This window comes from Macaca mulatta, chromosome 7 (assembly GCF_049350105.2).
Source record: "Macaca mulatta isolate MMU2019108-1 chromosome 7, T2T-MMU8v2.0, whole genome shotgun sequence".
NCBI lineage: Eukaryota > Metazoa > Chordata > Mammalia > Primates > Cercopithecidae > Macaca > Macaca mulatta.
In genome coordinates this window covers 104,245,826-104,259,160 of record NC_133412.1, presented here as the reverse complement: position 1 = coordinate 104,259,160, position 13,335 = coordinate 104,245,826, and the positions used below count along the sequence as shown (strand labels likewise).

At 36.8% G+C, this 13,335-nt stretch overlaps 1 protein-coding gene across 26 annotated transcripts in view; it reads left to right on the top strand.

Annotated features, from left to right (window-relative positions):
* The window catches only part of HECTD1 (HECT domain E3 ubiquitin protein ligase 1), a 112,469-nt gene that overhangs the window by 75,350 nt on the left and 23,784 nt on the right, over positions 1 to 13,335 (top strand). For 7 of the 26 annotated variants that reach the window (XM_015143485.3, XM_015143481.3, XM_077938600.1 and 4 more), the window contains 6 exon segments: positions 189 to 512; positions 1,691 to 1,857; positions 1,952 to 2,128; positions 5,980 to 6,816; positions 7,502 to 7,723; positions 12,207 to 12,340. In XM_015143485.3, the coding sequence (XP_014998971.1) occupies positions 189 to 512; positions 1,691 to 1,857; positions 1,952 to 2,128; positions 5,980 to 6,816; positions 7,502 to 7,723; positions 12,207 to 12,340 (1,861 nt within the window). 26 annotated transcript variants of the gene reach the window in all.

Below are 13,335 nucleotides of genomic sequence, written 5' to 3'. Positions count from 1 at the left end.
TTCTGTGGTTTAAGGAAGTTTGCCTTGTAGGTAGAAGTTAAGATTATCCAAATTACTTTTTATGAGGAAAAAAATGTCTAAATTGCTAATTCTAGAATTGTACTTAATATACTTTTATATTTAAAACCTTCTGCAAATGCAATTATCTTAACATTGTTATTTGCTAATTTTTCTTTATTTTTGTATAGAACTGCTTATGAATGGGTAAATCCAGCTGCCTATGGACTTGTAGTAGTAACATCATCAGAAGGAAGAAATCTACCTTATGGCCGCTTAGAAGACATACTAAGTCGTGATAATTCAGCTTTAAATTGTCATAGCAATGATGATAAGAATGCCTGGTTTGCCATAGATCTGGGTCTCTGGGTGATACCATCAGCATATACACTTCGTCATGCTCGTGGTTATGGAAGGTCTGCACTGAGAAATTGGGTTTTCCAGGTATCCAAAGATGGACAGAACTGGACTTCTTTGTATACCCATGTTGATGACTGCAGTCTCAATGAACCAGGGTTAGTTGAGGAGTCTTTGCAAATTGGAAAACTCACTAAAGAGCTTTGTTTATTTTTATAATTTTATACTCTAGAGCTCTCTTCTTTGTGAAATATTGAAGCAAAATTTTCCTTCTAAAAACAAATCACTTGATACTTCAGGCATTAAAAGTTTGAAACTTTACTAAACCTTTGAGATTAAATAGTAGAAAACTGAGCTGAGTATTTTACACTGGATCTTAGCCAAAAGGCTGAGAAGCTATGAATATTTTAAAAATTGGTATATAGCTATATATACATACACACACACACACACACACACACACACACAGAGCACACTAATGGACACAAGTGAAATAAGCTTTCCATCAACTCTCCATATAATCACGTAATACTTTGGAATGTTCAACATATTAGCAGTGGCTATTGCTGGTTGTAGAATTAAGGCTGACTTAAAATGTTTTTATTTTTATCTATCCTTAAATTTTATGTATTGAATTAGTTTTTAAAAGACAAGTCAGTAACTTCTAAAATATTAGTTATACTAAATTTTATTTATACATTTTGGCACATATCAAGGAGTAGATTATGTACTTAAATTGCTTTTGGCGTTTGATATGGTATGAGAGGAGCTTCTTAACATTAGGATTAATAGGTGATGTTTTTACCCCTTTTTCATGCTTTAAAGACAAAATATTAATACGTTATTTAAAACTTTGCAAAAAACGTTTTTAAGTCCTTTTTTCCATCATAAGAGAATTTCTCCTACTCTTTGTAAACTTTTTTTTTTCTTTTTTCTTTTTTGTGTGTGAAGAGAATGGGGTCTTGTTATGTTGGCTGCTTTCTAACTCCTGGCCTCAAGTGATTCCCCTCACCTCAGCCACCCAAGTAGCTGAGACAACAGGGGCACACCACTGCACCCATCGTTTTGTCTTTTATCTTTGAATTATATTAATCATAAATCATTAATGTTATGAGTCAAATCAATAGCGTACATTTAAGTGTTTCATTTTTAACTTGTTTTCTTGACTACTTTTTTTCCCTTGATTTCTTGATTCTTGTAATGAACTGTTGAGTGAATATGAAAGTTAGTGTAATTTTTCTACAGGTCTCTGTTATATAAAAAATCTTCCCCAGCTTGAATTTCTTTTTCATCTGTTTTAAAATATTACATAATTTTTTCTCTAACATATTAACAGGTCAACTGCAACTTGGCCTCTTGATCCACCAAAGGATGAGAAACAAGGGTGGAGACATGTGAGAATTAAACAGATGGGGAAAAATGCCAGTGGACAGACACACTACCTCTCACTATCTGGATTTGAACTTTATGGCACTGTAAATGGAGTATGTGAAGATCAGCTAGGTAAAGAGATGATAGGAGACTTTTCTAACTTACTGAAACAATTACTTTTGTAAAAAGTGTTTTGGTTTTTATTTCTCCAATTTCTGCCTAACAGGGAAAGCAGCTAAAGAAGCAGAAGCTAATCTTAGACGGCAGAGACGTCTAGTACGCTCCCAGGTTCTGAAATACATGGTTCCAGGAGCTCGTGTTATCAGAGGCTTGGATTGGAAATGGCGAGATCAGGATGGCAGCCCACAGGGAGAAGGCACTGTCACAGGAGAACTGCACAATGGTGAGTAGGTGCTCAGCACATTTGTGTAGAAAATGGGTAGTTAAGTTTTTTCTTATGTCTTTCAAGATAATTTATAGATTGCATAAATGTATGAGCACTGTTTAGAAGAACTGTTGATATCACATTGTAAATGGAAAAAATGTAAAGAAAATAAGGGAAAATTTTAAGTTCTTGGGTTTTGACTAGAAACTTGTAATATTTTGGAAGTGATCAAGCCTAGTGTAAGTTGAGTATCTTCAAGATACACTTCTGGTTTTTTTCCCTCTAGTTTATTTTCAAGCTTACTGTGAGTTTTATTTTAACTTCTTATGCTTTTCTTTATCTTGTTAGTGTCACAGGAATCACGCATTAATTTTTATGGTATCATAAATCATGTAGAAGAAAAAGGATTAGCATTTTTACTTAACTATTTTTTAATAAAGCATGGAACAAAACGCATCGTCTCTTTATCTGTTAGTAGATTATTGTTTCAAAATGTTTCTCAGCCTACCTGCTTTTTTGGGAGGAGTTTATCATGTTTTGTAAATATTGCTGTGTGAATCGAGTTTCTTTGATGCTGCAAAGTTTAGCAAAGTCATCCACTTATTGCTATTAACTTCAAAGCAATTATAGTGGCAAATTGTTTTCTTCAAACTATAAGGTTGATTTATTAGCAGATAATTTGCCTAAACATCAGTAGGTTTGTTTTCATCAATTTTGTATCAGTTTTTAGCATTAAAAAAAGTAAAATGTTTATATTCTCAACTTACAGCACATTTGTTTTTTGTTTTGCTTTGTTTTGTTTTGTTTTGTTTTTTTTTTTGAGAGAGAGTCTTGCTTTTGTTCCCTGGAGTGCAATGGTGTGATATCGGCTCACTGCAACCTCTGCCTCCCGGGTTCAAGCGATTCTCTTGCCTCAGTCTCCCAACTAGCTAGGATTACAAGCATGCGCCACCATGCCCGGCTAATTTTGTATTTTTAGTAGAGATGGGGTTTCTCCCTGTTGGTCAGGCTGGTCTCGATCTCCTGACCTCAGGTGATCCACCCGCCTCGGCCTCCCAAAAGTGCTGGGATTACAGGCATGAGCCACCACGCCCGGCAACTTACACCACATATTTAAAGAGCTAGAATAAATGTGAAAGTACTTAGGAGAATGACTGACATTTAATTTCATGTGTTATGTGGTAAAGACATTTATTTATTCAAATAAACCCTTTGATTATATTGCTTTTAAGTACTTAGGAGAATGACTGACATTTAATTTCATGTGTTATGTGGTAAAGACATTTATTTATTCAAATAAACCCTTTGATTATATTGCTTTTAAGATTCTATTTCTTGGATTATTTTACTGCCAGATGTTTTGATGTAGTATCAGGCCCTAATTGCAAATCATTTTAATCATACAGGTTTACAGTGACCTAAAATTCATAAATACCAGTAATAGTTGAGACATCAGTAGTACCATTCAACTCAGAAATTTCAAATTTTCTTGTTTTTTGGGCATCTTGATGATACTTATTAAAAAGTTGTTATTCTATTTCCTGTAATTGTTTTGGCCTTGATGTATGTGACTTGAGAAGAAGAGGCTAGTTAGAGGCGTGTGAATGCAGTTCTTTTTTCTCGGGATGGAGTCAACTGAAGCAATTGCATAGGGAAATTAGAATATTGTTTTTTCCCCCGAGATACAATGGCACAACAGTTTTAATACAACCACCAATCTTCACAAAATAATTTTAATACTTTGTGCCTGGACTAGCAGCATCTTGCACTGTGATATTCCTATACATACATAAGCATTTTATTGAAGTACAAATGTTAAAAGCAGAGTAACTTAAGCAATTGCCTATACAAAGGTAAATAGACACTGTAGGTTATTTTTCTTCTTGATTCATTTTTGCTGCATAGTAAGTTGCAATTACATTTCAGTATAATGTTACTGATCTATAAAATACATTTGAACTGTGAGGTATGGCATCTCCTTATGACAGAGTGCTCACATGTAAATCTGAATATTTTGAGTGTTTTTTTTTGTTTTATTTTGTTTTATCTGCCACAGATGGGAAAAACAGAAATCATGTAGCCTAGAAATTTCAGGGTTTAGCATTCAAGAAAGGCCTATTTTTGCTGATCTGACAAATGTAGAAATTTAGTTTTGGCTAATCAACATGGCCATTCCCATCAAGTTATGCCTTTAAGTCTCTATGTCAGAGAGGGTTCTTAGCTTTCAAATACTTAAGCCAACCATTTCTAATGATGGCTAGTCGTTACTGACTCTATTTTTTTTGTCTATCTTTTGGGCATAGAAGGAGTTGAGAGAGTATGTTTTTTGGGCCAATTAATACAATACAAAAGTTACTTTTATTTGAGATTGGGCTGTGTTTTTGAACCTTCTTCTTTTCTCACACATTTCTGTGTAGCAGAAGAGATAGTTAAATGTTGGTTCTTCAGAGATTATTTCAGCATACAGAAAACAATAGAGGCAATTGAAAAATCTCATCTAAGCTACTTATGTAGATTTGGGGCAGTCACTTTTCCTTTCAAAGAACACATATGCAGATAATCCCCACAGGTAATTCAATATTATTTCCCTCTGAGTGCCAGCATAAACATATGAACTTGGTGTATGTGTGGGTGGGCATCTGGGTGTGTGGATGGGTGTGTATGTGAACTTGGGCCCCTTTTATGTGTGGGTAAGAACTTTATAAAGGCTTGTTATAGTTTTAAAAAAATGTTTTTTGTGTCTTATGTTTTTCCCTGAAATAGTTAGCTTATAACACTAAAATAAGATTGTAAAATTTATATTAATTTTCTTTTAATAGACATTTTTTTTTTTTGCTTTTGGAGATTCATTACCTTTTTAAAAAAAGAATATTATTTTTCAACTACAAGTAAATATATAAATTGAATATCATTATGCTCATTAGTTCTGTACATGTTAGTAGCTTTAGCAGATAGTTTCTAATAAAAGAGCTCAGTATGCTCTTTAAATTTTTTTTTAGAATTTTCTGTGCTTATTCAAATTTATTGAACTTAATTATTTAACATAAGAGAACCAAGGAACCACTGAACTTTGAGAACACAACCGAAATGCTAACTTTAGTATTTTATTTGAGCTAGTGACCTAAAATTTCTGTGGTAATATATGAATATTTTGAGAGGTTAGCCAAAATTAATGGTAAGAAATTAATGGTAAGCTAGCACGTTTTTCTAGACAGAAAATTTGACTACACATAATTATACTTATTAATTTAAAAACTTTTACCTAGATTGTGTTTACTTGCAGAAGTGGCAGTATTTTACCACGTATATCAATCTTTTAAAATTTCTTAAACAGTTCTTCCATTTAAGAAGTAACCAAGCCAGGTGCAGTGGCTCACATCTGTAATCCCAGCTACTCAAGAGGCTGAGGTGGGAGGATCATTTAAGCCCAGGAGTTCAAGATTAGCATGGGCAACGCAAGACCTCATCTCTAAAAATCAAATAATTTTAAAAATGAAAAACAACCCAGTAGATTTAAACATGACCTTTACATTGCTTTTAAATGTCATAGACTGAATAGTTCAGAAATAAGGGAAATAAAAGGAAGAATTTTAAACATTTCCTGGAAACCCTTGTATACAGTACATATTTCTTGTCCTTAAAATATTTTTATCATGAGAGTTAAATATTATAGACTTTCAGATAACTAGTCATATAGTCAAATAATTGAGTCCAAAAATTTACATATATTTTAGTTGGCAGACCTTGATTGACTAGAAATTCAGAAAAGGACAGCACTGATGAAAAGCTGATCCCATATTGTGGAGCTACTGTCTGACACGCTCCTATCTGCTTTCTGCTGGGTCTCACAAACTCCTGTCCCTTTCCAGGCTGGATTGATGTCACCTGGGATGCTGGTGGCTCAAACTCTTACCGTATGGGCGCAGAAGGAAAATTTGACCTCAAGCTTGCACCAGGGTACGACCCTGATACAGTGGCATCACCCAAACCTGTTTCATCCACTGTTTCAGGCACAACGCAATCATGGAGCAGCTTGGTGAAAAACAACTGTCCAGACAAGACATCTGCTGCTGCAGGCTCCTCAAGTAGAAAAGGAAGCAGCAGTTCTGTGTGTAGCGTGGCCAGTAGCAGCGACATCAGCTTGGGTTCGACCAAAACGGAACGGAGATCAGAAATTGTAATGGAACACAGTATAGTTTCAGGAGCTGATGTCCATGAACCAATTGTTGTTCTTTCATCTGCTGAAAACGTCCCTCAAACAGAAGTAGGGTCGTCTTCCAGTGCAAGCACCAGCACCTTAACAGCGGAGACGGGAAGTGAAAATGCTGAAAGGAAGTTAGGCCCCGATAGTTCTGTTCGTACTCCTGGGGAGTCTAGTGCAATATCCATGGGAATTGTCAGTGTTAGTTCTCCTGATGTTAGTTCAGTATCTGAATTAACTAATAAAGAAGCAGCTTCACAACGACCTCTTAGCTCTTCAGCAAGTAACAGACTGTCAGTGAGTTCTTTGTTGGCTGCTGGGGCCCCTATGAGCTCTAGTGCAAGTGTACCTAACCTGTCCTCAAGAGAAACATCTAGCTTGGAGAGTTTTGTAAGGAGAGTGGCAAACATAGCACGGACTAATGCCACGAACAACATGAATCTAAGCCGAAGCAGCAGTGATAACAACACTAATACTTTGGGGAGGAATGTGATGAGCACAGCAAGTAAGTGAGCTTTTCCTTCTGGAACCAATGCTTTTTCCACTTGGAGGGATGCAAAGTAGGGTCTCTTGTTCTGGCTGCAGTTTTTAACTAGGTCATTAACCATATTAGATAAAGCTACATCAAATTTAGCACTTCAGGAATATGAAGTTAAGTTCTCTAGAATCATAATATTTTCAGAATTCAGATTAGGTGTGATAAAGAACCTCTTATTCTAGAAGGATAAAACAATACTTCTGATTTTCACTCCTTTATGATACATCATTAAGCAAAGTTGCATGAGGAAATAGATGACTATTAAATGTTATCATAGTGCAGTGAAACCAAAGCATCATGTAAGTATAGCTTTTATTTAGACTCTACATTGATCTTAGCTTCTGAAAGTTAAATTCCAATTTAAGCTGCTTACAGGTCAAAATAATTCCCTTGGAAAATACATTGGGAATTATTTCATTGCTTGTTTCATTTCTTTAAAAAAGTTAGGCATAATATTTAAAAATATAATAGTGCTATAAAAAGAATTTTTAGTTGGATTTCAGTTGGGTTCCCAAAGTTGTTGCTTTTCAGGAACCATTTTATTATTAGTGTGTTTTATGACCTCACTCTTTAAAAAATATAAAACTTGGTTTTTATAAGGTTTCTACAGTCTCACCTATTTGTACTGATTTGCTTCATTTTTTGTCTTTAGCTTCTCCTCTTATGGGTGCTCAGAGTTTCCCTAATTTGACCACACCTGGTACTACATCAACAGTGACTATGTCAACGTCCAGTGTTACTAGCAGCAGCAATGTAGCTACAGCAACAACAGTTTTATCAGTTGGTCAATCATTAAGTAATACTTTAACCACCAGCCTCACATCAACTTCCAGTGAGAGTGACACAGGTCAGGAAGCAGAATATTCCTTATATGGTAAGTTATAATTTAAAATTGAAGTATTTAGATACTTAAATAACGATACTTTTATTATGTTTTCTCCTGATATTTTAAACTTTTGTTTAAAGAGAATTATTCTCTCTTCTTATAAATATGTAATCTTTGGGCCAGGCGCAGTAGCTCACGCTTGTAATCCCAGCACTTTGGGAGGTTGAGGCAGGTGGATGATGAGGTCAGGAGTTCGAAACCAGCCTGGCCAACATGGTGAAACCCTGTCTCTACTAAAAATACAAAAAAAATAGCTGGGCGTGGTGGTGGTTGCCTGTAATCCCAGCTACTCGGGAGGCTGAGGCAGGAGAATTGCTTGAACCCGGGAGGTGGGGGTTGCAGTGAGCCGAGATCGCGCCACTGCACTCAGCCTGGGCGACAGAGCAAGACTCTGTCTCAAAAAAAAATTACCTGGTCAGATGTGGTGGCTCGCACCTATAATCCCAGCACTTTGGGACACCAAGGTGGGAGGATCACTTGAGGCTCAGGAACTCAAAACCAGTCTGGGCAACATAGACCCCCCCATCTTTACCACCCCTACACCCCCAAAATTAGCCAGGTGTGATGTCGTGCTACTCAGAAGGCTGACGTGTGAGGATTACTTGAGCTCTGAAGTTCAGGACCACACTGAGCTGTGATCATGCCACTGTACTCCAACCTCAGTGACAGGGCTAGACCCTGTCTCTGAAAAAATATTTTAAAAAAAATTGCAGTTATCTGATTATACATGAAGTAGATCTAGGGACTTTATGTGTCATTTTTTTTTTTTTTTTGCCTTTTGTCACAAAAGAAGTTTTAATGGAAGAACCATAAAGTGATTTGACACTCTTATTACTGAGAGAAGAACTGTAATAGATTCATAAGGTTTGTAAAATGATATTCCTTGTATGCTGTTATCAAAGACTTTTGGAAATAATTCCTTAGTTAGGTAACGCATGATTCTTGCAAATTAAATTTTATTCAGAAAGTTCAGTAACAGCCTTATGGCTTCCATGTTGTAATCAAAGGGATGTATTTGATTCAGTTAAGATACAGTCTGTGTTTCTATTTCTCTTATTTTATCTTATTAGAAAAATAATGCTCTGAATAGAAACTAGAAGAAAATTAAAATCGTCTAGTCCCCACCTACCAGAGACAACCACTGTTAATCATTTGATGTATATCATTTGATGTATGATTTTGCTTTTTTAACAAAAAAGGATCATATCCTTTTCTGCCAGCTGTTTTCACTCAATACATTGTGAAAACATTTTCACATATGTTGGATGGGTTTCTGTAACATTTGAAATGACTGTCAAATATTTCACTGTATGATCATTTAATAAATTATCAATTTTTTATATTTAAGTTATAACTTTTTCGTTACCATAAACATCATTATGAATGAACTTTCTTGTACTGTATTTTAGTATATTTCCTTAGGATAAATGCCTAAAATAATAATTACTGAATTGCTTTCCAAAACATTGCACTCCATCCCTATTGTTTTGGAATACCCTCTACCATATATCCTTGATCATATTGCCTGTTTTTCTTTAAAAAAAAATTGGGAGTAATTTTAAAGACAAAGTTTATATGAAGATACATTTTTAAAGTGCTATTTTGTGTATACCCCCTTTTTAATGTTTTCTTCATTTTTGTGAGAATATAGCCTCTCCTAATTCATAGCAAGAATTTGATATGATGTTCCAAAGTTTTAAGAAAGTCGTTATATTTCTGTTTCCGCTTTTCTTATCAAACAAATGTGTAGCAAAATGGTGATTATTACACCAAAGTGTTATAAATTGATTGCATAAACTGTTTTCTGATTTATTATTTCTCATGGTGGCCCTGTGCCCCTCTCTACTCATTTGTTATTATGTTCACTTCAAGCATTAGTTCTTGGTCATGGGAAGTTAAAGATGATCGTGGGGAGGGAAGAGTAAACTGGCGGGGCGCTGTGGCTTACGCCTGTAATCCTAGCTCTTTGAGAGGCTGAAGTGGGCATATTGCCTGAGGTCAGGAGTGTGAGGCCAGCCTGGGCAACATGGCGAAACCCTCTTTACTAAAGTACAAAAAATTAGCCAGGTGTGGTGGCCCACGCCTACAGTCCTAACTGCATAGGAGGCTAAGGCACCAGAATCATTTGAACCTGGGAGGCAGAGGTTGCATTGAGCCAAGATTGTGCCATTTGCATTCCAGCCTGGGTGACAGAGCAAGACTCTGTCTCCAAAAAAAATAAAGTTAGAACTACTGATTGACTTTTAAATTTTGTTGTTAGGTTTGACCAGCCTTAAAAAAAATTATTGTTGGCCGTGTGCAGTGGCTCATGCCTATAATCCCAGCACTTTCGGAGGCCGAGGTGGGCAGATCACAGCCTGGCCAATATGGTGAAACCCCGTCTCTACTAAAAATATAAAAACTAGCCGGGTATGGTGGCGGGCGCCTGTAGACCCAGCTACTTGGGAGGCTGAGGCAGGAGAATCTCTTGAACACGGAAGGCGGAGGTTGCAGTGAGCCAAGATTGTGCCATTGCACTCCAGCCTGGGGGACAGTGTGAGACTCTGTCTCAAAAAAAAATTTATTGTGAGGTGATGAAAAAAAATTTAATGTAATTTTTATTTTAGATTCAGGGAATACATGTGCAGGTTTGTTATAGGGATATATTGCGTGATGCTGAGGTTTGGACTTATATTGATCTTGTCACTCAAATAGTGAACATAGTACCCAATAGGAAGTTTTTCAGTCCTTGCCCACTCCTGATTCCTTTTGGAGTCACTAGTGTCTACTGTTCCTATCTTGATGTCCATGTGTACCCAAGGTTTAGCTTCTACTTATAAGTGAGAACATATGATAGAAGATTTCTTTTTTATATTGTTAAAGCTGGTAGACACTTTAAGACTGCTGGGGTGAAGGATCAGAGTAACATCAGTTTATACCATCTGTATATGCCGGGTAAACTTTACTGTGTTTTGTGGTTTTTCTCTTACCACAGGCACGAATATCATAACATGTTGTGTTTTGAGAGACATTTCATTCTATGATGTGGTCACATGTGTCAAATATAGAGCTTTTTAATGCTGGTGAAAAAGGGAAGATGAGAAAGAAAAAATGGACATCAGTCAGTTGTAACACATCAGAGATAGAATTTCAATATATGAAGTTAGATTATGTTTCTTAAAAGATAAATAGAGTGGAATAGATTTATTTTGTGTATCACCACATCATACCAGTTCCTAAATTGCAGGTGGCTCCTTACAAGTGTTAAAGGGTAACATATTTTATCAAATTTAAGATGCCTTTGATTGTAAGACACACCAATTTTTTTATATTGCTAAGGTTAAAAATGTTGCAATTTAATTCTGACTTGCCATTGTTTGTAAGATACATTCTGATTTCAAAGCATTACAATGTTTTAAAAATGTAGACCTTTCAACCTGAGAAAGTTGATTACAAAAAAAAAAAAATGTGTACCCTTAGAAACTAATTAAATATAATGGCAGACTTCTTCTACTGGCCATCCAGTAAAAGGCACCGAATGTTTAGTCCTGTGTAATTATTGGACTAAAAACTAATTGGTTCAGTGGTCTGTAAGTTTCTGAGTAACTATAAATTGTCTTCTGGATGTTCTTTAGCAATATAAAGTATTTTGTTTTTTATCCTTTGTGCCGTTCTGATATTATATTTGACTATTTTTTCCAGATCCAGTAAAAACTTCTGTTTTAATCCGTTTAGTCCTCTTTTTTGCAGTTTTTATGAAGAACAGTTTGTCAGCATCTTCATTTATGCAGGACAATGTAATTTGACCCAGTCTCCATTGAAGGCAAGGGATTCTAAGAAGGAAGGAGATTAAAGTGATTCAAGTTATTTTGAACTTCCTTATGTGCTAGATAATATGGATAATATGAAAGATGCCACATACATTATTCCATAGTAAATAGGCATTATCTTAAGTAGCCATTGTTTTTGAGTAACCTACCAGATCAGTGTCTCTCCCTGTGAGCTTCATGGGGACTCAGACCGTGTCTTCTTTGTTTGCAACTTTATATACCTCGTGCCTAACACTGTGCTTGGCACATAGTATTTGTTCGAGGAATGAGTAACTCCAAAGTGTTCTCTTTTCTAACATGTTTGCTTCCTGGGACTTATTCAGAGAATGATGATAGGGGTTTCTTTGGGTTTTGTTTTTGTTTTTTGTTTTGAGACGGAGCCTCGCACTGTCGCCTGGGCTGGTGTAAAGGTTTATTTTTTGGTGGTTGTTTTTTAAATAGTCCAAATGGTTATCCTTTTATATTATGATTTTGTAATTCAGGTTTAGTTTATGGTTGTCCTTTATCCCTTTTTTTTTCATGGTTGTGTCTGTACTCATCTTGTATGTGGTGGCAGAACTTGTCCCTGTTGAACTTTCGTTTTGTAAAAACTTAAAATGCAAAGTTCCTTCGTTACACTTTCTTAATTGTATTGACACAAGGTTGTGGATTTTGTTTTCAAGATTTCCTTGATAGCTGCCGTGCCAGTACGCTGTTGGCTGAGCTCGATGATGATGAGGACTTACCTGAGCCAGATGAAGAAGATGATGAGAATGAAGATGACAATCAGGAGGACCAAGAATACGAGGAGGTTATGGTAGAGAGAGTACCCCATTGTCTTCACAAAGATAGGTTGTTAATAGTTGAAATGAAGAAAGGAAAAGCTAAGTCATAATCAGACTTCGAAGCAAGGAAATGTGGCAGCAGTATAAAAAATGTGGTTAAGAAAGGCAGTTTTAATCTGAGCATTTATGATTCTCCACTTAAAGAAAATAAATTGGTTATATTTGAAAAACTATAGAATGTCACATGATGTTTTAACAGGCTTAAAAGTGTGTGAAATTAGGCTGGGTATAGGACTCATGCCTGTCGTCCCACACTTTGACACTTGTAGTGCTGGCTACTTGGGAGGCTGAGGGAGAAAATCACTTGGGTCCAGGAGTTCCAGGCTGCAGTGAGCTGTAGTTGTGTCACTGCACTCCAGCCTGAGTCACAGAATCTCACACATACACGCACACGTGCTCACGCGTGCGCGCACACACACGCAGTGTATGAACTTTGCCAGTGCAGTGACTCGTGCTGCAGTGAGCTATAATTGGGTCACTGCACTCCAGCCTGAGCCACAGAATGACACACACACACACACACACACACACACACACACACGTGTATGAACTTAGCCAGTGCAGTGGCTCGTGCTGCAGTGAGCTATAATTGCGTCACTGTACTCCTGCCTGAGCCACAGAATCTCTCACACACACACACACGCACACACGTGCATGAACTTCGCCAGTGCAGTGGCTGGTGGTGCAGTGAGCTATAATTGGGTCACTGCGCTCCAGCCTGAGCCACAGAATGACACACACACACACGCACGCACACATGTGTATGAACTTAGCCAGTACAGTTGGCTCGTGCTGCAGTGAGCTATAATTGCATCACTGCACTCCAACCTGAGCCACAGAATCTCTCACACTGACACACACACGCACACGCACACACGTGTATGAACTTAGTGCAGTGGCTCGTCCTGCAGTGAGCTATAATTGGGTCACTGCACTCCAGCCTGAGCCACAGAATGAGACCCTGATG